The sequence below is a fragment of the Rhamphochromis longiceps genome, linkage group LG7 (assembly GCF_057381845.1).
Source record: "Rhamphochromis longiceps isolate RC_006_pf linkage group LG7, R_longiceps_female_GT1.1, whole genome shotgun sequence".
NCBI lineage: Eukaryota > Metazoa > Chordata > Actinopteri > Cichliformes > Cichlidae > Rhamphochromis > Rhamphochromis longiceps.
The window spans coordinates 39445238-39469749 of NC_140563.1; the positions used below are offsets into that span (position 1 = coordinate 39445238).

The following is a 24512-nucleotide window of genomic DNA, read 5'->3' on the forward strand; positions in this document are numbered from 1 at the left end:
TCACAGTCCTGTGAAACCTTTTTTTTTTTGCTTTGTACACACAAAATTAAATTCTTGTGATAATTGCACCTGGCAAGAAAAATAAAATAAAACAACTGTCTTGATCGTTAACAGAGACAAACAAATTGTTCAAACTTTGCTCTCATCAACCACCAACTGGCATTCCCCACCAGGCTATGTTTACTCTAAATGAAACAATGGTATTATCTCTGATTGAGAAAGTGAGCATCCCTGGAGAAAATGATGCTGCAACATATTCATGCAAATTTATGAAACAAAAGTATTTTTTTGGTTTCACACTATAGTTCAGCTGCATTCTGGGAAGCTTTATATGGATAATAGTGAGCATCAGACCAGACATTTGCATTACCCATGCAAAATATAGGATTTTAATGGCTGTAAAAGCAGTGCCAAATAACTCAACTTGACAGTGCACGTTAAATGATTGCCTAAGACAACTGTTACTGAGGTTTTGAATGAGGCACTGTATTTAATTTGGGGTTTGTTAAGAACATCACTGCCTCCCTACATATACTTGTGCTCATTAGTGTGGATGCAGAGTAGACAATGCATTGTATATTCATCCTCTAAAGACTGAAAACTTCACCAGAATATTGATTAGGTATGTGGCTGCTTTGTGTGCATACGTCTGTTCTTTTAAGGTATTTCTTTCTACTACGGTGATCTTGCTTTCTAGTGGGATGTCTTTTTTAATATTTGTCAATTTTATTGGAATCTTTTAGGTCTTCCATAGTGTTCTGAAATCGAAAATAGCATATTTGTGTCAGGCATCAGGAGTAGATTTTCCAGTTAAATCATTCCACTATATGATGAACAGAGTAATAACCGGAGGCATCCTCTGATGCTTTAAACACCACCGCTTTACACTGTGTTGGAGATTCCTTTCTGATTTCAGACTTTTTTTCTTTTTTTACCCATACTGTAGTGCAGGGATAACACAGTGACAGATTTGAACCTGTCAACCTTTCCTGCTTTGAATACAGAAATTTTAGGTGGAAATGCAAAATGGTTCCTACTGAGTGCAGGCTGGAGCTTTCATGTTCTCACGGTGCCTACGTGGCTTCTCTCTGAGTATTCCAGCTTCCTCCCACAGTTCAAAGACATGCATGTTAGGTTAACTGGTGATTTAAATTAACTGTAGGGATGAATGTGAGCACAAATGCTTGTCTGTCTCTCTGTGTTAGACCTGCAACAGACTGGATAGGATCCTGGGATAGGCTCCATAGCCCTCACAACTCTGAATTGGGTATGTGGAAGGAAATAGATGGATGATAATCAAGATTTTCTTCTTCCCTTTCAGTCAGTTCTGCTGACCTTGCCCAATAGTTGTCATATTAACATGGGTTTGGATTTATGAATAATGCTTAGCATGTAATAAAACAAACGCAATAAAGTAATACTTTTAAGCAGCTGGAAGTTATTAATGTTTCCTGGCATGTTGCCTCAAGCTGCGATAAGACCCTTTCCACAATCACTGCTGTAGAAACTAGATTTATGTTCATATTAATGGCTTTTGGCTAAAGGCTGCACCATGCTTTTTCAAGCATTACCCTGGGAAGGCAGAAAGAAACAGACTTTGTTGTGTTTTTATTAAATGTGCACATGCTGTTTATCTTCATACTTCCCGGTACGTGTAGATACATACATATTATCTTTTACTGTAAATAACAACATCATCATGGCTTTTACTTCAGCTTCCAAGTATAACATCTGAAATAAAAATATATACTCTGGAAATAAATATTAACTCAATGAATATCTGGTCCTCACGGTCAATTCGTAGCACTTTGCAAAATTCATTTTCTATATTCTTTGGACTGCTTACATAAAAAAAATTATATCACTATTCCAGAGGCATATGTTTTCCTTCCTCCACTTACATAAAAATACATAAAGCTCTTTTCCTTTGAGACCAAAGTTATCAGAAGCAATGCTGCCTCCAGAACATGATTAACATTTTCTGTTGATTATTCTTCAAAGTCTTAGATCTACCCTTCGTATGTGTTGGCCTGGAGGGGTTGCCTGGCTGTACACATAGACGAACACACGTTTAAACCACTCTTTTCTTGGACTTTGATGTCTAAAGCAAGGGAAATCTAGTCTGCAGGAAAATCCTAAATAAATAAATAATAAACATTTTCAAAAAGCCCCACCAAAGACTGGATCCAGGTTTGATTCTTGATCTTTATAACAGACATGAAAAACTAAATACATATGTGTCCTTTTTATCTATTTACAGTAATGGAAGTGTATTATAGAAATTTGGTGTATAGAAAGTATACGTATCTTCAACAAACTTGGATTATTTCTATTACAACCCTGTTATTTTGAGGTTGCGTACTGCCATCTGTTGGTCATTTCTATATTTCAGAAAATAGCAGCTGATTCAGATTCTATTATGGTTTTGCTTCTATCTGTGTAGTGATGAGCATATTATTGATTTTATTTATTATTTTTCATTGATTGCCAAAAGGGAAGAAACTAATCAACTAAGCCAATAGAAATCCTTTTAATAAAGCTTAAGAGTTAAGAGGGTGACATCAGCTTTGTTTTCAACACATTATTTTAACTATGCTTTTAAAAAAACATAGGAAAATCAACCCAGCGGTGTTTATCAGAGCTAAAACATCTCTATGATTTTGTCTCTGTTGTTTGCTCAACATCACACAGTAAGGTGACAGTTTGACAGGAAATGCCTCCCTATTTCAAGTTTTAGTTCTGCCTTATTAAAAGGCAGGAAAATATGAGCACAAGAAAATAGCAAAGCTGTAAGGTGTGATTTGTCTTTAGAAAAAGTAATAAAGGAAGAAATGACCGACACACAAATACAGAATTGTTGATAATTTCTGGATGAAAAGTCAATTAACAGCTTCTGTGCTGAGGCTTGTCTGGCTCAAAAACTTTTATATGAAAGCTTTGCTGTTGGGTTTTTTTTTTTAAATCACTTCTCATCTTCATTGTCATAAACTGGTCGCTCAGATGTGCAAATTGGACCAACGAGACAGATTTGTATTGCAAATGTGTGATAAGAGAATTTAAGGTTTTGATGCTGCAACATGAAAGTAGCTGGAATGAGTGTATGTATATATTCTTGCACTTATTCTCACTGTGAGGACATTTCATTTATCAATGAAGATGAAAAGTTTGTGGGAAATTAGATCCAGCATTGTTTTAATTGCCCTTTCTCACATGTCGCACACAAGAGGAGATTACTACTGAAATGTGAGGTCGCTGCCAACGCAGAGCATGCAGAAGGAAGGACAGACTATTCTCACATGGCCACAATCAGACATCACACAGACTTTCTGCTAGGAAGCTGGCAGGTTAAAGACAGTTTAATGGTCGATTCAACTCATTATGACATTTGCATTCTAACAAGCATCACCATGACTGCAGTGCATATGCCAAATCAGGTAATGTGTGCATCGCTTACCTGGCAGTGAGGATGTGGATTTGAACAACCCATCATAGCACCCTTATTCTCGAAGATCTAAAAACAACAGCAGCAACAACAACAACAACAACAACAACAACAACAAAGCAGCAGAAGTTAACACAGGATTTAGATAGCTGTTCTTATCTAAACAGCATGCATTTTCTGGGCTGGATTGGTTGACACCAAGTATGAGTATCTGAGTATTAGGTGTTATATGAATTTCTATATCTAAGGAATTATGACAAAATGCTGAACTGAAACAAAAGGTGTATTTTTTAGTTGGGTCCAAATAAGTGTACATCCTACAAATGAACAAAAAAAAGCTTCCAAAAATATTATTTAATATTTGGCATGTGGCACATTTGAAGTTAGACATCTTGCCCATGTCCTGCTTTATTTGAAACAGCTGTTTGAATTTGTGAATTTGACCGGAGGCGTCATTAAAATTTTATGTGGTCCAATAAAATACATATTAACGTGAAAAACTAGAGACGGCAGAAAATTGAAGGATTTGTGACAGGGTAAAAAGGTTAGCAGTTACAATTTTAGATGTATCCAGCCCTGGGAAAAATAAAATCAATAATGTGACTGTGTTTGTGTGTGTGTGCGTGTCAGAGAAAGTGAGAATATTGCATACCTGAACCCATGGGTAAATAGTGCCTAGTTCCTCAACAAGCTCCGCCCACTTGTCTATCACGTTTACAACCTCTTCTTTTTTCATGAGAGGGAGCGTGACGTCTGACCAGGGATGGAAACACATGACCTTACTGAGGAAGGCATTTAAAAATGAAAAAAAAGAGAAAAAGAGGAAGGAAAGGTGGTTATTGGTGTTAAAAGACTGAAACAGAATCTAACACTTGCTGAATTAATTAACCAGGATCAGCTTCTCAAAATTAATTAACATTAATAACTTAACACTGCACTACCAAAAAGAAAACAAAAACAAAAACAAAAACAAGAAAACCTATTACGATGCCTATAATAACAGCAAATTTGAGTCTTCAGAAATTTTAGCCTGCACACCAGAGGGTAATGTCATAGTGGCTTAATCGATCTTCTATCCAGGCAACAGTCTACGCACTTACAGTAGCATTAAATGCAGATAAGACGGTGGAAATGTCACTAGTTTTTTATAGGGATTTGGGGTGATGTGTTCCTTTTGTTGTTAGAGGTTCATTTAAGACACATTACATTGTTGCTGTTGCTCTTCTTGTGAATAATAAGAATTGAATGATGTCATTGTTTTAGTATAAAACAGACCCTTGCTCTGTTTTTGAATTTCCTGGTTAATTAAAGCAAAGTGATAATCTGGGGGAAGGTAAAAGTCATTGCTATGCACTTCCCATAAACTGCCTGTCAAATACAGCTACATAGCCTTTACTTTAGATTTTCTGTTGACTCTCACATTGGCAGGGCCCTGGGGTTCAGTTGAAAAATTACTGCACATAAAAGCAAAGCTGACATTTTGCTCCTTTTAGATTTAGATGAATGTCACAAACAGACATGGATTACAACTACTGGTTGAGTTCAATCTTGTTTTTAAGAGGTAATATTATAAAAAAGTGAAGTCAAATAGTCAGTGGAAACAGAATGGAATTGGTCTATGAAAAACAGAGCCAAATAACTGAACACAGAGTAATAACCCTAAAAAATGTCTGCAGGAAAAAAGAGAATGGAAATAAATGCTGATGGATATGTGAGAAAGTGAAGGTGCCATTAATGAATTGTGTATTCTTCATGTTCACTATATAAGTTAAACTACCTCACCTGGCAATAAAGTCTAAAGTCTAGATTTAAACTACGGTTCTAAATAAATAAATAAATAAATAAATAAATATATATATATATATATAAAAATGTGAATTCTATGACAGCTGTGAACAACTATTTGCGTTATTTTTAGAGAGTCTTCCTTTGTGCAACCAAACAAAACAACCTTTTTAAGCAACCAAAATAGCTGTCACAACTATAACATCGTATGTTACATTTAATGAGCCAGACTCCTAACGATAATAAAGGTTTATTCAGCTAAGAAAAAAAAAGAAAAAACAAAAAAAACAAAAAGCAGGTCGTGGGTGGGGGGTTGTTTAGGCATTTTAACCAACTTTTGTAAACAAACAGCACAAATTAAACATCTGACACAATGAAGCTGATAGAAAGCAAAAAGTCAGAGGATCACTGAAGATATCAGCACTTGCTATTTTATTTATATTTCCAACAGCAGTTTTTACTGTGCACCAGTTTGACCAGCTCATCAAACCATGTAGCGCAGCTAACACAACATCAAGCAACTGTGAGCTTTCTCTTTTAAAACAGTTTACTTTGGGCTCTGTTGTAAAATGTCAAAAATACTTTTTTTAATGCATGAGGTCCTGTGAAAAATTAAATACATCCGTATTGCTTCTATAGGAATTAAGGGGGTGAGTAACAGCCAGGTGCTGCTAATAAAACACGCTTGATTAATTGATCTTCCGCAAATGTAATCACCTCTGTAAAAGCAGATGTTTGGGCAGATTGCTGGCCTGAAGCATTCAGGTGTTTGTTAACACAATGCAATAATGTTCCCAGCAGTGGATGTTCCAGCAAGTTCACCCTAAGGTCAGACCGTGCAATGTTGAGACAAATTGCAAAAAAAAAACCTAAGGGGTACTTATCAGACTACTCTACATGTTAAATGTTCATTACAGCAGAATTACAAAAAGACTGAACAAGTCTGGCTTGTTAGAAAGGGTTGCTATGAGAAAGCCTCTTCTCTTTAAAAAATATAGCAGTATAGCAGGAATATATAGAAGTGTAAAAACCAACAATCAACACAACAACTGTCAAGCACGGTTTGCTTTCCAGCCACAGGACCCGGGTACATGGCAGTCACTGAGCTAACCTTGAACTCCTCTGTATATCAGAGCAATCTAGAGTCCAATCTGAGGGCATATGTCGGACATCTAAAGCTTGGGCGAAAAGGGGTCACATAACAGGACATTAGCAAATGAAAGACAAGACTCAAGGTGGTTGTAATGGTCCAGTCAAAGTAAAAACCCAAATGAAATGCTGTAGCATGACCTTAACAGAGCTGTGCTTAAACTAAATTGAGGGGTTTTTTGTTTTTGTTTTATTACTGTATACACAAGCTAGCTTTAAAGTAAATGAGTAATTAGATGGAAATTGTTGATTTCCAGAGACATTTTTTTCAAGAAATATAATCTTAAGTTACCTTAAATCTGACACAACAACAAAACCAGAACACCTAATTATCTCTTGAATCTTCCTTTTGCTTGAAGTTAAATTTAAGACAAAAAGACACCTGTACTGACAGCAAATTACACCATTAAATAACTATAATTATTGTAAGGTGTCAACTGACATTGCTTTTACTAAAAGTTTTAGCAAATTTCAAAGTCCTTCTTAGAAATATTCCTGGGCAGCTATACTTAGTTTTCCTAGAAAGGAAAACAAGACACTGTCAGATCTGTAAAATAAAGTGAGACCAATTTTTTGTCACCACAGTGCTGAGAGGGGTACTATGATAAAGTGTTAAAAACGTTCTTATTTCTTTTGTTGCACTACAGCTTTCTATTGCCTTCCGTGACCCAGATCCCCTAAATTACATTTCCAATTCTGCACTCCCCTCTAATTGGCACTGAACTTTGCTGCAGGGTACAAAGATCTACTTTATTTTTCACGTTTATTATTCTGTTAATATGGCCACAAAAGCATATACTGATCACAGATACACTAAAAGGAAAGCAGCAGCATGCTGGATGTGTGAACAAATATGAATACAACCTCACACTGCGAGCAAAATCACACACTCTCACCTAAATTGAGACAGAGGAAGAAAAGTACCCTAAAATGTACTATATTTTTTAAGTCAGTCACTGCTGTTTCTGTGCTTCATCACATTGCGAGTGTGGTAAGCAACACCTGACGGCCTCTACATCTGCCAGCACATGGGATTTAGAAAAAAAAAAAAAAAAGCAGAGTCTTCAGTTTTCAACCAGCACAATATTTTTTGATTAAATCTATTATTCAGTAGTTATGCAACTCTGCTGTCAGACAGAATCAAGCAAGAATTCCCAGAGCACAGGATTGTTTGGGAATGTTACCTTCAGACTGAATATTATTTATGCAAAAATATCAAAAAACTCCAAAGCACTCTCTATTCATATAAAATTTAAATCCCTTTATTCTTGTTAGATTTAACCTTCGAAGGCAAATAAAGTTTATAACAAAGTAGTAAAATGCATTTTTTAAGAAAAATTTTACTTTGTTCTTATAGACTTAATTTGCCTTTGAAGATGTATTTATATTATCTGTGTGGTCTTTTTTGTCTGATTTGAATTGACTTTGGTGAATTTTTGGTGATTTTGTTGATTTCTGGGCTCTTACATCTGTCCACTCTTATTGGTTGAGTTTTACTTGTGGAATTTTCCACTTTCACCTTGAAGTTTGCTACTAGTAAAACACCACTTAAAAATTTTCAACCACTCATTTTGTCTCTTATAAAGGCCTAGATGCCACAACCTGTTGGAGTTTTAGGTTCATCTTTTAATATTTTACCCTGAAAGCGCTCCTTAAACCAATTTGACAATTATATATCTTTGATTCATAGCATAGCAAGAATCATGTGTGGCCAAGTACCCAGAGAGGGAAAAATGTAATCTGTGAATTTTTGAAATAGAAAATGCTGTGTATTGTATTATAGAAGTGTGCACTAACAAAGGATTTAGGTCTTTTTTAAGCTTCTCTGGAGATGTATAAATCCAGCAGCCAGTGTTTATTGAGCTGACTCCTGTTGTAAAACATTCTTCAGTTGAACTTTGTAGAATACAAGATACACCCAGGAATAGGCATTTTGAGCTACCGAAGGACATGTTATTTATCAGTGTGGATGGATTTAGGAAAATATCACTCATGCACCAAGGAGCTACAAACTAGAGTACTGATAAAACATCTCCATCTGCTGGTTGCACAAAATAACATCACTTTCTAATGTATGTACGGTGGCTTGGTGATTTTGTTTTGCTCAAGTTCAAGATGTCCTGAAAACAGGAAGCATGCAGTGCGTTGATGAACAAAATTAGCGTCATCTAATAGCTGATTATGATGAAGATGATGACAACAACGAATTAAGAGTTGCCTCAGCATGACTGCTCTGATTGCAGTCATCAGCTTAGATTTAATTAGTCATACATTTGAATGCATCATAATTTTGAAAAGGAACACTGATTAAGATGCATCGTGTCCTAGATTAAATTATAACTTACCAACTGCATATTAATTTATACTATGTATTATACATTTCATTATGAGCACTGCATTTCATACACATATAGATTGAGATATTAAGATTTGTTCTTACCAGACACCTCTTGCAGCTTTAGACTGAAATAATGGATCTTGGTCTGAACCTGAAGAACAAAACAACAATATATACTTTATCATATTTAAGTATTATAACCAAATAGCTAAAGAGCTACACGAAAGTCGAGTTTGCAAGAAAGAAAGAATTGCAGTTACTTGCTTAAATATTTTATTAAAAAGGTACTGCAGTTACTTCTCCTTTTCCTTACAGTATTTAGACTGCACTAGAACTCACCAGGGTCTGGAGCGTCAGGCTGAAGAGCGGGGAAGTCATTCTCAAACACAAAGGTACTGTCATAATCTGGATTCCCCTGGAGAAAAGCAGACAGTTGGAGAGATATTAGAAAACAGCAGACAAAAAACATTTTCTTTCAAAACCCAAGCAGAATGAGGAGTGAAGAAACCTCTTATTTGGAACTGCTGGCAATGTTACAGCGCAATTTAGCATTATGTATGATTGTTAATGTCTACAACATCAATAATAAATGGAGAGAAGAATAGATGAACTATCCACGACATTATCAATATGTTTTCCAATGGATGCCTTGTTTGTGGATTTACTACTTGTTGTGATCAGAACCAAAGAATGCTGTTCAATGCCTCTTCTCACCTTTCCATTTGCCCTTTTGTTCCCAGGACAAAGTGGGTTATTTGGGTCATATCTTGGTATGTGCTCCTCAGGTGGTCTTTCAACTTGACCTGCCCAAGGTCTCTTCATGCGGTGGGCGGACACAAGAACCCAGCTGTCCCTAAGAGGGTTGTAACGCAAGTGCTGGTGCTCTAAAGTTACACAAGACAAGTGATAAAATGTAACAAGACAATGTAATAACACACATACATTATTGAAACCACAGGCTTCAAACATAAGGCCCGGGGGCAAAAATTGGCCTGGCAAAGACTCCAATCTGGCCCCACTGGACAGTGGGGCTGATCAATTAATCGGATTTTAATCACGATTACGATCTGGGCTTTCAACGATCATTAAAAATGACTGAGCCGATTATTAGCCCCTCCCTCGTGCTTTACTCTCGCGCTGCTCCGTGTGGCAAATCGAGCGCACCTCTCTGCATTTCGAACACGTGTCACAACAATTAAGAGCAGCAGTCTCTATGGGCTCAAAATGTGGTCATAAATATTTTGTACTTGTAAATCGGTTTTGTACTTGTAAAAAAGATTTGTATGTGTAAAAAAGATTTGTGCGTGCGTAAAAAAGATTTGTATGTGTAAAAAAGATTTGTGCGTGCGTAAAAAAGATTTGTATGTGTAAAAAAGATTTGTGTGTGGACTTAGCCCAAAAAAAACCCTGCAAGTTACAAGTACGAATTTTGACCCTATTTTTCTTCCTTTAAGCTGATTGGTCAATGTCATGTCAATCACAAATTAAACAATCCAATCAGAGAACAGATGGGTTTGGCTGTCGGAGGGGCACTTTTTTGAACTGCAGGTCCTTGAAGGGTAATCTCTATATAAATATCCGATAGCAGTTAGGTCCCCTTACTTTCAGCAGCTGTTGAAAGGATAATGTTGTGGTATGTCAGTGGTTAGAAATACATTATTACTTTAGGATTAGTTTAACACAACGTCAGGGCTGACCCGGGACCATTGCTGTGAGTCACAGTGCGCAGCATAAAAGTCCTTTCACATCGGACGCAGGATGTGCTGCTAATGCTAATTGCTAACTAAAAGCAAAGGATCCAGAATTTGTTGCTGGCTGCTGAGCTCTGTGGGTTTTTGCAGCAGCTCTACCTGTACTAGATGCACCTGCTCCTTGTCGTTTTTACCTCTGACTTTATGTGAACTACAAGAGTTTGTGGGGTTTTTTTGCTAGTTCTTCAAATGTTCAAAAAAAAACATGTATGCTAATTCATAACAAAGAAAGCTTTGTAATGAAGACTGTCATTTCCAAAGCACTGCCCCCCCCCCCCCCCCTGCGTCTGCAGCGCTGTTGAAAAGGCTGTGGAAGTCCCTGTATTAAACACGTAGTCCTGTGACACAAAAATCACCAAACTCGTACGACCACAGACTGTTTTCCTTCGTGGTGATGAAGGAAAACGCTGGGTTGGCATGTAAAAGGGCATTTATTCCCTTCAAAGACCTGCAGTTCAAAAAAAGCACCCCTCCGACAGCCAAACCCATCTGTTCTCTGATTGGATTGTTACATTTGTGATTGACCACCAATTCACCAATCAGATGAAAGGAAGAAAAATAGGGTCAAAATTCATACTTGTAACTTGCAGGGTTTTTTTGGCTAAGTCCACACACAAATCTTTTTTACGCACACACAAATCTTTTTTACACATACAAATCTTTTTTACACACACAAATCTTTTTTACGCACGCACAAATCTTTTTTACACACACAAATCCTGATTTACAAGTACAAAACTGATTTACAAGTACAAAATATTTATGACCACATTTTGAGCCCATAGGTCTCCAACCTTTTTGCGCCACGGACCAGTTTATGCCCGACACTATTGTCATGGACCGGCCTTTAAGGTGTCGCGGATAAATACAACAGAATAAAACTAAAGAAAAAAAAAAATTATTCATAACACACATGAAAAGACCCAGGAAAACAGAGTAAACGATAAAAACGATAACAAAATAACGCTGAAAACCGATAAAAACCCTGAAAACTATACATTTCACACCTGAGCCTCAACTCTCGCGGCCCGGTACCAAACGACTCACGGACCGGTACCGGTCCGAGGCCCGGGGGTTGGAGACCACTGATTAAGAGGACCCGAGGGAAGCTCGGAAAGCTAAGCAGAAGTTATTTGGAGAGGAGAGTGACTGCCGCTGGTTGAAAAGAGAGGTATAAAAACTTCAGTGGTGTGGAAACATTATGGGTTCGCGGAGTCAGACGTGGATCAAGTAGACATAGTGTGTAAACTTTGCTACAATGTTGTAGCGGCACCACAAAGCAACACTGCAAAGTTCACTAAACATAGATGTTTACATTTTTCATTTATTTTTTATATTGCAAACATTTGCACTGTTATCAGTATTTGCACACTATTTTATTATTTTTTGACAATCTTTAAAGTCATTATTCAATACATTGTTGTTGTTAAATAAATATCGTCAAATAATCGAGATCTCAATTTCAGTGAAAATAATCGTGATTATCATTTTTGCCATAATCGAGCAGACCTACTGGACAGTTTTGGAAAGTGTGAAGGAAGGCATAAATCTTGGACTTTTAACTTTATTTTCATACGTTTCACAGCTTTAATAACAAAAAACCTCCCCTATGGGCCATGCTACACCAAAGGAATTAGGTAACAGATAGAAAATTAAATTAAACAACAGGAAGTTCCTTTTTGTTCAATAGAAATGTCTGGGTATTTTTTACAGTGGGTACACAAAAAAGGACATTTTCCATAAAAAAACAAAACAAAACAAAAATCTTTGTGTTTTATACTTTTTCAGTAATTTTACACATTTATTTCTTACAATTTCTTTAAATCACTACAGAAAAGGTTATTTACCATGTAGAAAAACGGTGATTTCCTTTGCCAGGAGAATAACCTCCTCCTAAACGTCAGCAAGACTAAGGAGCTGATCGTGGACTTCACTACAAAGCAGGCGAGGAATTACAAGCCCCTCGTCATCAGTGGCACGCCAGTAGAGAGAGTAGACAGTTTCCGATACCTGGGTGTCCACATCACTCAGGACCTGTCATGGTCCTGTCACATCAACACCCTGGTTAAGAAAGCCCGTCAGCGTCTCTTCTTCCTCAGAAGACTTAGAGACTTCCATCTGCCACTGAAGGTGCTCAAGAACTTTTACTCCTGCACCATCGAGAGCATCCTGACGGGAAACATCTGCACCTGGTTTGGGAACAGCACCAAGCAGGACAGACGAGATCTGCAAAGAGTGGTGCGCTCAGCCGAACGCATCATTCAACCAGAGCTCCCTGACCTGCTGTCCATCTACACCAAGCGGTGCAAGACCAAAGCTAGGAAGATTATGATGGACCTCTCCTATCCCAACAATGGACTCTTCTCACTGTTGAGGTCTGGGAAGCGCTTCCGCTCCCTTAAGGCCAAAACAGAGAGAATGAGGAGGAGCTTCTTCCCCCAGGCTATTCGGGCCCTGAACCAGGTGTAGGACTGGACTCTCCCACACACATCACATCACTATAAGACTGGACTCTCACACACATCACATCACCACACGCACTCTGGTTTTTCTTCATGCACACTTCCTATAATTTATAATCTCTTTCTGCTACTTGCACATTTTTTTACTGTAAATTTCTAAGTTAAATCTGTAAATTTTGTAATAACCTGTAAATTGTAAATACTGTAAAACCACTGTCATTTAATGGTCGGGCATTGCATTGCACAGCTACAAGCATTTCACCTCATGTCATACTGTGTATGGTTGTGTGTGTGACAAATAAAATTTGAATTTGAAACTGCACTTTTTTCTTATATTAAAATATCTCAAGGTTTAATTTGTGTATCAAACTTTTTTACAGTGACAGATCAAAGTTGGGTGCATCTTACCCACGATGTACAATGAGTTTGACATTCCCGATTTAAACATTTACTATTACTTATAAGAAACACCTCAAAAAGCATTCAGGAGCAGGTTTTGTAGCTACAACATGAACTACAGGAACTACAGGAACTACAGTCACAAGACAGCTGGCAGAGTCAGCATGTCTGTCAGGCCGACAGGGGAAAAAGTGCAGGGTACAACATAACTAAAGACTTTGTGTAAACTCCTATAACCTACCAGTGAATTCGAGTAGTGAACAAGCCCCGAAGCATGACTGAATGCATTTTAGCTTTAACTGTTTCCAGTGCAGTACCTTTTTGGTAAACAATAATGAAGAACTCGGGAAATTATAGAAGTCATTTTGACGCTTAAACATTAAGGCAAACTGACAAATTTAAGAAGTCCTACTCATTATCCAGTGTCTGTCATTGGATATAGTGAGTGATTGAAATTAGCTTTTTAACGTTTGTAAATTCACAAAAAAATGCGTACCTTTTGGGTCAAAACTGACGTCTTGCTTCCCGCTCATGTCGGTAACTCACTGTTTCACAGCTGTCTCCTCCCCGGTGTTCTTTTTTTGAACCATGAGCTTTCTCTGGACTTTAGCGTATGACGCTAAATCAACACGGTCCACAACAAACCTTGGCCTACTTCCTGTTTTGTTGACAAGCGAAAGGTTGCTACTGTGCACAAGCCGGTATGCAATGGCACACTTCTAAAAATCTAAACAAATAAGTAAGTAAATAAGACTGAAAACGTCAAACTAAGGATAATTGGTCATTAGACTGTTACCACCCAATACAGCAGCCTGAAATGTTTAGCTTTGGTCAACTGGTTTTTTTTTTAAATATGATATTTTAATGTCTTTAGAAAAAGACGGTTTTGCATTGTGCTGGCAACCCTGGAGTCGCGCGCTGCCTACGCTACTGACTCGGCCCATGATTGGCTAAGCGTAAAGTTCCCTCCCTCACCTGACCAGGAAGAGGCTGTGAGCGGAGCACCACGCCAGTCCGCCTCCCTATATGCATGTAGCCAAACCTGTCTGTGTGTGTCTGTGCGTTTTGTTCAGCCATGTCCCTGCTCAAAATCATTTTAAGACTTCTGGTGTTCGCCGGAGTCACCGTCCTGACCGTGCTGTTGTTGCGGTATTGGTTGGCCAGCAAGCAGTATGTGTTCAACAAAGAAGACGTCGCCAAATTGGCCAAACAGTATGCAGGTGAGTTTGGGTTTGCATGTGAAAAAAGTTGCCACTTCATTTCGTTTATATTTAAAGCGAAGCTAATTTTGGTTGCCTGAACTGCCATATCTGCATGTCCTGTGCATTTTAAATGTGTCTGTTCTCAGGACAGGACCATGAGCAAGCTTTCTCCAAAGTGGTGGTGGAGCTGAGAAAAAGGTAACGATACCGTTACACGCAGGCTTGCATGTATCAGGCAGCTTGTGGTTGCTTCTGTACAATTTCCATCACTATTAGGTTGTTTAAGCTACTTATTAGCTGCAACATGATGCAACTTATCTCTTCAGCATGTGCTCATTTCACTTCATTCTTTCTTGGTATAGTATGGATGTCTTATTCACTTTCATTTTTTAATACTGTATGAAAAATTGGTGTAGTCTAAAATAAAGCCAAAGTGAAAGTTGTCCATAATGATTTCTTTGACCTTGAGGTACTTTCCTCCGATTTTCCTACTAAAACTCAAAACTGGTAAATTTGCACAGAAAACTCTCACTTGGTATTCAGATTATTAATCAGTTTTTTAACGTTAAATAAATGGCTAACAAAGTATATTTGAACTAGGTATCCTGGACACATCCTCCCTGATGAGGACTTGCAGTGGGTGTTTGTGAATGCTGGAGGCTGGATGGGCTCCATGTGTGTCCTCCATGCCTCTCTCACAGAGTACTTGATACTGTTTGGCACTGCGGTGGACACTGGAGGACACTCAGGTGAGGAAGGAGAGCAGTTAAAGAGAGATACCGTATTTCCCGGACTACAAAGCGCACCTAAATATTAGCCGCACAAGCTAAAATCAGGGGAAAATCCTGTTTTGTACATACATTAGCCGCACCTGACCAAAAGCCGCAGGTGTTTCAATGTTGACTTATCATATGTAAGAGAATATGCACAAAGGGAATTGTCAGGAAAGAGATGGCTGTTTGGAGACATCACTTTTATTAATATTTTGAAAAACAAGTTATGGGTACATATTTGCACATGTAGTACATAACAGTAGCCTACAGCACACCAGAAAAATAGATTCGGCCTACCTTTTAGGCTGAGGTGCAGTGACACAGCTTTAACAAGAAGAAAAGTCAGTCATTCACCACCATCTTTCTCTTCTTCCTACGCACTAAAACCACCAAAGTCCTCTTCTCCAGTGTCAGATACAAACAGGCTCGGGATGGCTTCGTCATCCACTCTTCTTCTCTCCTTCGTTGTCACTTTCAAAACCAAAGAAATCCTCATTGTCAGTTTCAGAGTCGAACACCCTCAGAAGGGCCGTGGCGGTGTCCTCCTCTCCATCATGCAGCAGTCCAGCCCTTCAAAATCCGTTGGTGATCGTGGATGTTTTCACACTTTTCCACGCTGTCAGAATCCACCGGTGGAGTTGGGCATAACTTGCTTTTTGGGCATAACTTGCAAGTTTATCGCCGCTCATCATCCACGACTCCCGCTGAACGCGTAGCGCTACTTTGAAGTTTGTTTTTCGCGCTACTTCGTACGGCACTACGTTGCCTGGCGGACGGACATGTGACTAACATACCACTCTTGAACCCCGATCCTTCCGCCAGGCAACGTAGTGCCGTACAACAGCGGAACAAACAAAACAAATCGTCTTACGATATGACAAAAATCACGGACAATCCATAGAAAAGCCGCACCTGACTAAAAGCCGCAGGGTTCAAAGCTTGTGCAAAAAGTAGCGGCTTATAGCCCGACATTTACGGTACATAGATGGATCAGCTCCAAAAAAAGTTTTTTTTGTGTAAGTTGACGTAAACATCTGCAGACATAATGGTTTTGGGGAACAAGTTACTCTAGAGCAGGATACTCTGACCTCAAAGTTGAAATCTGCTGGAGTTATTTACAGTATGGTGTCAGATATGAAGGGATGAATTGCCCTTCTTATGCTCTAAAGTGAAGTCAGTCTGAAGCACCCCCATTCCAGTCCAAGTCCTTACAATGTTGCACAGTGGGCTACAACTTGATCCTTGCAATCTAGGAGATGCTGATATATAGTCCCATTCTTAGTCCCAACAATAATATTTGATTTGTGACATGATTTACAGAAGACTATTGGAATTGTATGTTTAGAAAACTATAAATACTCTGAATTGTATCATTTTGACTCTTTGCATCTTGCTGTTTCTCTCAGGTCGTTATTGGGCTGAGATTTCTGATACCATCATTTCTGGAACCTTCAGACAGTGGAAAGAGGGGACAACCAAGAGTGAAATATACTATCCTGGTAATGCATTAACTCATTACAATATTCAATTTTGCATTTATACACAATGGAAACTTTAATGTATCTCAATAACTATAATATTTTTTTTCGTTTGTTTGTTTTTTGTTTTGTTTTTGCACAAATTGGCTGGACATTTTCTTTCAAGATTTTTTGATAGAGAGCAGGAATGATGATTTTAAATATGGCAAGTTGTTCAGTTCCTAAAGCAGCCCCAGACCATCACAGTACCACCACCATGTTTGACTGTTAGGATGATGTTCTTTTTATGAAACAGTATGTTATTTTATTTTTTTAAACAGATGTAATGGGACGTAAACCCTCCAAAATGTTAAACTTCTTCAATACTTCACTAAAATATTTTCCCAAAAGGCTTGAGGATCAAGATGTTTTTGCCAAATGTTGTTCTGGGTTCTTTTGTGACCTCCGGGAATAGTCATTGAGGCACGAGTCATCTTGCAGTAATTTTGGTAACCTGCCTACTCTTGGAAAATTCCGATTTCAATTTTTCTCCATTCATGGATAATGGCTCGTTCTTTGGAGTTCCAAAGTCTTAAAAACGGCTTTGTACCCTTTCCACACTAATAGATGTCAATGACTTTGTTTCTCATCTGTTCTTGAATTTCTTTAGATTGTGGCATGATATGTTGCTTTTTGAGATCTTTTAGAGGACTTCACTTTGTGAAACAGATTCTGTTTAAGTGATTTCTTGATTCATCAGGTCTGGCAGAAATCAGGCCTGCGTGTGACTACTGAAATTAAACTGGTTAATTACCCTCTTATGATTTAACAAGAGGGGTAGGGCTGCATGATTTTGCATAAAATGAGAATCACGATTTTTTTTTTTTTTTTTTTTTTTTTTTTTTTTTGGCTTAGAATTGAGATCACGATTCTCTCACGATTTTCTTTTCCAGTATAAATATTTATTGCACTTATTAACTGCTCTTCATAACAGTTGAGACTGAACATAAAAACAATAAATAAACATAAAAACAACAAATGTCTCACGTTTTGTTGTTGCCGCAAAATGTTGTACTGCTTGAAATTCCGTCTCCACCGTTGCTCGATGCTGCGTGTATAGAGCAGGTAGTGCAACAATAGAAAAATAGTTGCGGGACGGCACTGTGTAGCGTATCAGAATCAGAAAGGGTTTTATTGCCAAATGTTGAGCAGGTTTACAACATTAGGAAATTGCTGCGGTGCTTCAGTGCAAACATACTGTCATAAATTGCGCTTAAATAGACATGAAAAAATAAAAGTAAGAATAAGAATTAAAAGTGCTACGTAGAAAGATATATACATGAGTGCAAGTGGTGATCAGTGCCAAAACATGGAATGATGCAGTGAACACAGCGTAGGGTCATGTGTTAGTGGTGGGAACAGTCGTACGTTTATTGCTCATGTGTCCAACAGCGGAGGGGAAGAAACTGTTCTTATGGCGAGAGGTTCTCGCCATAAGAGAGGTTTGTCTAGGGTGTTGATCATTTTCCTAAATCCCTCGTTTTGCACAGTGTTGATGGGAGCCATATCTTTGGTCAGGTGATAAGTAATAGCCTCCGTAATTTCTTTGTGCCTGCGAGAGTTCGACGGGTATAGGGAAGCGCTGTATAAGGTTCTCGTTATTGATGTTTGGGTGGTTGACCGGGACGGATTTTCTCCTGTCACTTTCTCGTCATCCCTGACGTGCTCTCCGTTGTTTTTTCCCTGCTAATTTTAGCATCACACGGCGCAGCTTCTGTATCACGTGGTATAAGGCTCCGCCCTTGTCATTTGTTGAGCACGAAGAGTGAGCGCTTGTTTTCATGCAGAGTACGTCCCGGATCAAAATGCGGCACAATCGGCGTCGTCCTTTTTTTTTTTTTTCTTCTTTTTTTTTTTTTTTTTTTTTTTAAATCGTTGTCATTTGGAAATGAGATCGCACATAAGTATGAATCGAGATCGCGATTTTCTAACGATTAATCGTGCAGCCCTAAAGAGGGGGTATTTATTTTTGTCACATCGGGCCAGGTAGCTCTGGATAGCTTCCCATTTTAAATAAAATAATTTAAACCACATTTTAATTTACTTTAATTATCTTTGTCTAATGTTAAAATTTGAGTACCTGAAACATGTAGGTGTAACAATATGCAAAAGAGAAAAAAATCAGGCTGTTGGTAAATAAGTTTTCACAGCACAGTATGTTATTAGCTAAACTCCTGTAGTATTATTGGGTAGTAGTAATTTTTTTTTCCTGTTCTTTCATATTCTTTACCCACAGGTGACACTATTGTGCATGCTGTAGGAGAGGCTACGTCAGTCCAGTGGAGTGCCGGGACTTGGATGGTGGAGTATGGCAGAGGATTCATCCCTTCCACGCTGGGCTTTGCTTTAGCAGACACCTTTTTCAGCACCCAGGACTTCCTCACAATGTACTACACTTTTAATGCCTACATGAAGGGTTTGCTACTTGAGGCTGGTACACTACTTACAGAAGCTGGAGTTTTCTAAGGCAAAATAGAGTCCTAGATGATTGCACATGGACATTACCATCAAATCTTGTGCTGTGACATTTTCTTCCCAACCACTAAAATCTGGTAGAGGAGAGACTTGCTGATAATTCAGAGTGCTGACATTTAATATTTTTATATGAAATTGTAGACAATCCAAATTTACATTGGTACAGTTGATCATCTTCATTGACTCTCTTGACCCTCATAAAGGCTATGCAAAAGAAAATGTCTTACTCCATTTCACCGTAACATTTGGCATGAGATTTCAAACTGAGCCAAATCACCCAAACAAACATTGCATTCTGAATGGCAGCCTTCCTTACTTTACCTCGATTTTAACAGTGAAACTAAGCATCAGGTCATTAAACATTCCACTGAGAGCTCAGACTGCCTCCAGAGTCAGAATGACTAATAAAAGGAAAGAAAATCCATATTATTAGGATCCAATTTAAAGATGAAAGCCTTAAAGCTTATTTTGCCAAATTTATCATTCTTTTGATAAAAATAAGGCAATATATGCAACCAGGTTTGGTTGTGTTTACTTCTTCATAACCAATGATTTTTACAAATAAATACTGATATTCAAAGTGGTTTTTTTGCAGGCCAATCTTTCAAAACAAATATGCAATGTTTAATCTGGATTGTAAAACCTACAGTAATGTATATAATGCACAGCTAAAGTCACTATTTTCTTATTAGATGCCAATTTCCACTTTGTGCAGATTCTCTGCAGATGAGGTCTATTGTAAATGTAGCTGCATTAGGATTCGGGCTCTCTAAGCTACTCTCGGTGAGAAGATGCAAAAAAGAGAAATTCTGTTCTTTGCTTTTAAAGCTTCTCTTGGCATTGGCCACCATTTACCGATTCAAAGCTCACCTTTTGTGTACCGTGTGTCTTTTGAAGGTGTTAAAAACCTGGGAGGATATGCTAATGAAAGCTCTCGTCTTGTCAGCTGTGCGAACCTTGGTGGTTTTATTTTTATTTTAACCTGTCTCTGCTCGAGCTCATCTTCAGAGCTACATCATTGTGGCAACCACCAAATTTTCTGACTAGATGTGTGTGGTTTTGACTATTTTTTTTTTTTTTTTTTTTATCTCAGAACTGTGGAGGTTAAGGTGGAAAACTGAAATCCTTTCAAACAATAAAGCAAAACATTTACATCACATACTGTACATACTGTGGTAGGACACCAATGATGTTATTTGGAGAAACTCTTTAAAATGTTTGTGCAAGTCATTTAAGGTAAGAAAATGGGAAAACACGGTTGTATCATACTACAGACTTCTGCTAGGTTTACCTGTAATTCTGTCATTTTCTAATTTTACAGAATGGTTTAATTATGTAAACTTGATTACTTTTTTTTTTTTGTCAAAAATGTTCTGAGCTCAAATAGCCTATAAATTAACTTGAATAATACTGGACTCTGACCAAGCTACTTGGCTTCAGTATCTGCAACTTCCGTTCCTGGTCTTGAATTTTGCACTGGCCGACTGGGAGGGCTAAATATCTACATCCTATTGTAGCACTGTGGATAAATGTAATTGTGGTGTTTTACACTGCTGCTGATTGTGTTCTCAGTTTGTATCTTTTCATGTAAAACAGCCTTATTTTCAGGCTAATGGCTGAACTTACTAAGAGCTATGTAGGGTTTCTAGTCTAGTGAAAATGTGCTGTTACTACTCTAACTGATGTTAATTAGAAGCAGCATCAGTAGCAGTGCATTCTCAGATGAATTGTAATACTGTACCAGATGTGCAATTTACTCGGGGTTAAGAATGAAACTGACGGTGCCAAAAGAAATAAATGTCTTTGAACTTAATAGAAGTGTGTTTTGCTTATTTCTCTCTATACTGTGTATTTAATCAAGGCAATGAGAGGACGACTGGCATATAAACAGTAGCTGTCAATATTTGATCTTGGCTGCCTTATTCATAATAGAATTGTGAAATGACATTTAATATTTCATTGCAATGGTATTGAATCCATAAAAAGTGCCTTTGCCATGATGCTCCAATGCTAAACACAAGATGAGTGAAATCTCAAGCTTGACACTCCAAATCCTTTATTGTAAATACTCAATGGTCAGATGGTATTTAATAAATCTGGTCATCAGATGAGAAGACAAATATATCAGTCCTCATCTCTGTCTGTAAATGTCTCAGGCAACCTGGTTGTGTTTCATATACACAGAGGTGTGTGGTAGATTTTTGTGTGATATGTATAACTAGGTAACTATATACACTATATATCTATGTGCACTGAACATACATATTTTAACTTTCATGTAGAGTCTTAAGCACAAGACATTTTGCTTCACCGAGGTTTATTAAGGTTTTACAGTAACAGGGCAGTTAATACTGTTGAGAGTTCGCCTAAATAACTCACTCTCCAGCTCCGGTAACTAACCTTCCCTAATACACACTCAATGTCTTTCATGAAGTACAACCAAAAGAATAAGTAAAAGTAAGTAAGTAAAACTTTATTTATATAGCACCTTTCAAGATAAAAATCACAAAGTCCTTCACAGAAGCTAAAACCTAAAAATATTGTAACAGAGATCCTGAACACATCACAACTAAAATATCATACGATATAATCACACACACACACACACACACACACACACACACACACTATGAACCTACACTGAAGTGTTTTTTCCAAGATTTAATAATTAGGATTAATGTGTGATGTTTGACCGTGTCATGACCTATTGTGATAAGCCAAAGCCAAAGGGTAGCTGGAGTCCTGACTGGCCTCTGGCCAAGACCTTGGCCGCTACCTGAACCCTGCAGCTGTGTTTGGACGGGTGGGAAAGTTACCCAGCAGCAGGGGGCGGGGATACTGGTCCCTATATATCAGGGGACCAGAGGACACCCCAGCACTTTTTCCCCTCTGCTGTTTCTCTCTGTCTGCCTCTGTGTTGCTCTGCTGTCTGTGCTTAAGGCTGTACACCCTGGGGTTTTTCTTTGCTTGTTTTCTGCTTTGTAATTCTCTTGCTAAATGTCTGTATGTATTTTTCCTGCTGTTCATATGATTCAGTGTATTAAACTCTGTTCCAAGAATTCTACTCTTTTCCAGAGCATCTTTTTGAGTGTCTTGATTTTAATTGGATCTAAAAGAGGTTGGATCTCCACATCGTTGGTGGGAGAAGGTTATCAGGTTGGCTTCAAAATTTGCGACCACATGTGATAGGCATTTGTGTTGTACATTTGCTTAAAGCTGTAGAATATCCTTGCTGTTGCTTGTTCACCTATTTATATATACTGTATATATTATACACTCATTAGACAATTAGGTACTTCTTGCTAGTACTGTGTTGAACTCCCATTTGCCTTCTGAAGTATTCCTCAGTGATTTTGGTCAATATTGGCATTAGAGCATCACACAGTTGCTTCAAATGTATTACGTGCACATCTGTGACACAAACCTCCCATCACAGCATATCCCAAAAGGTGCTCTACTGGATTGAGACCTGTGACTGTAGAGTCCATTTTAGTAAAGTGAACTGATTGTTATGTTCAAGAATTTTTTTTATCTGAGCTGCTTTGTGACATGGTGTGCTATCCTGTTGGAAGCAGCCATTAGAAGATGGGTACACTGTACTCACAAAGGCATGGGCATCAGCAACGCTCAGTTGGTACTAAAGTGTCCAAATTGTGCCAAGAAAATATCCCACACACACTCAAAAAAATGAAATTGGGTGGTTGTTACATGCATAAGATCCAAACTTGTAATTTGAACTAAACAATTCCATGTTTTTAAGGTGAACGTAATTAAATCATGTAGCATCTGCATGAAATTCAGCAACTTAATTTGTTCTTGTTGAGATGACATCATACAATCTAGTAAGAGTGGCTGGATCCAGGCAACTAACCGCTCTTACTAGATTGTATGATGTCATCTCAACAAGAACAAATTAAGTTGCTGAATGATTTAATTACGTTCACCATAAAAACATGGAATTATTTAGTTCAAATTACAAGTTTGGATCTTATGCATGTAACAACCACCCAATTTGATTTTGGGGGTCGACTCACGAAATTCACAAGATCACATTAGATGTCAAACCACAGGAAAATCAGTGGGGTTACAAGAGGAAGACAACCACACCACGTGTATGCTGTTACTATTTCTTGTGGTTTAACTTGTCAAGAACAACAACATAAAGCATCATCAAGCATAGCTTTCCTACTTTTGTTAAGTCTGTATTGACAGATTAATGCCATGGTGGTTCGTGCTGTTGCCTCAGAGGAAGAAGATCCTGTGTTCAAATCCACAATGTGGCGAAGTTTGCAGTGGGTTCTCTCTGTGTACTGTGGTTTCCTCCACAGTTAAAAGTCATGCAGTTGTAAGGGTAACTGGTTATTCTAAATTGCCCAAAGGTGTTAAAGTGCAAATGATTGTTTGTCTCTGTATGATTGACTGGCGACCTGTCCAGGATGTACCCTGTCCCTCTTGCCCTATCACTTCCGCAGCCCAGATAAAGCTAAGAAGATGGGTGGATTGGAAGTTGCTGTAAATCCATTGATTTCTTTTTTTGGTTGAACATTACTTAATATGAATACATGTACTACAGACATAAGTTACATTTCATTCATTCAACAAGATTATCATTGGTGTAACAAACAAATATTTTACTAGTTCATGTAACAAGACTGATTTTTGATGTGCCAAAGTGTTTAAACAATATAAGATGGATTTAAATAAATTTAATTAGACTAACGTGGTGCAAACATGTTGATTGAACAAAAGTCAAATTAATTGAATGTTAATGTTAATATTATGTTAAACCTACACACATATATCGTGTTGAGACAACACAATCAAGATGGATTAATATAACATGATTTGTTTAGATGGAATATAAGTGGCAAGATAAAATTACGTTCATCCAATGAATTATTTTTTTGAGTGCAACTTTATACCACCGGCACCCTTTCATGTTGTTTATTGCAAATTCTGGCTACCATCTGCTCGTGACCTTGACATGTCATCTTGATGGCATCTACATGCCTAGATGCCATGAGCTGCTGACATGTCATTGTCTGATTAGATAATTGCACTACCAATCACTGAACAGGTGTACCTATTAAAGTTTTCAACAAATGCATATACTTTAATATTCCCTTATTCCTGCTAGTCTATTGTGTGTGTGTTACCATGTTATCTTAAATATAGGTTTAATGTCAGCCTAACAGACTGGCTTGACCTCATTACCGTTT

The 24512-nt window shown here is 37.9% G+C and overlaps 2 protein-coding genes across 2 annotated transcripts in view; one reads left to right on the top strand and one right to left on the bottom strand.

Annotated features, from left to right (window-relative positions):
- galt (galactose-1-phosphate uridylyltransferase) overlaps window positions 1-14235 on the bottom strand; it is a 36358-nt gene extending 22123 nt beyond the window's left edge. Inside the window, exons 1-6 of the mRNA XM_085413605.1 lie at window positions 13823-14235; window positions 9429-9598; window positions 9054-9129; window positions 8817-8865; window positions 4095-4224; window positions 3455-3511 (exon numbers count right to left, since the gene is read on the bottom strand). Of these exons, the coding sequence (XP_085269731.1) occupies window positions 3455-3511; window positions 4095-4224; window positions 8817-8865; window positions 9054-9129; window positions 9429-9598; window positions 13823-13859 (519 nt within the window). The 5' untranslated portion in view covers window positions 13860-14235. The remainder of the gene's footprint in view (window positions 1-3454; window positions 3512-4094; window positions 4225-8816; window positions 8866-9053; window positions 9130-9428; window positions 9599-13822) is intronic.
- A 79-nt stretch (window positions 14236-14314) lies between these two features.
- sigmar1 (sigma non-opioid intracellular receptor 1) lies at window positions 14315-21111 on the top strand. Its single transcript, XM_085413606.1, has 5 exons — window positions 14315-14546; window positions 14675-14726; window positions 15129-15277; window positions 16708-16800; window positions 19055-21111. The coding sequence occupies exons 1-5, from the start codon at window positions 14402-14404 to the stop codon at window positions 19282-19284; spliced, it is 669 nt and encodes a 222-aa protein (XP_085269732.1). The 5' UTR covers window positions 14315-14401; the 3' UTR covers window positions 19285-21111.
- Window positions 21112-24512: the final 3401 nt, after the last annotated feature.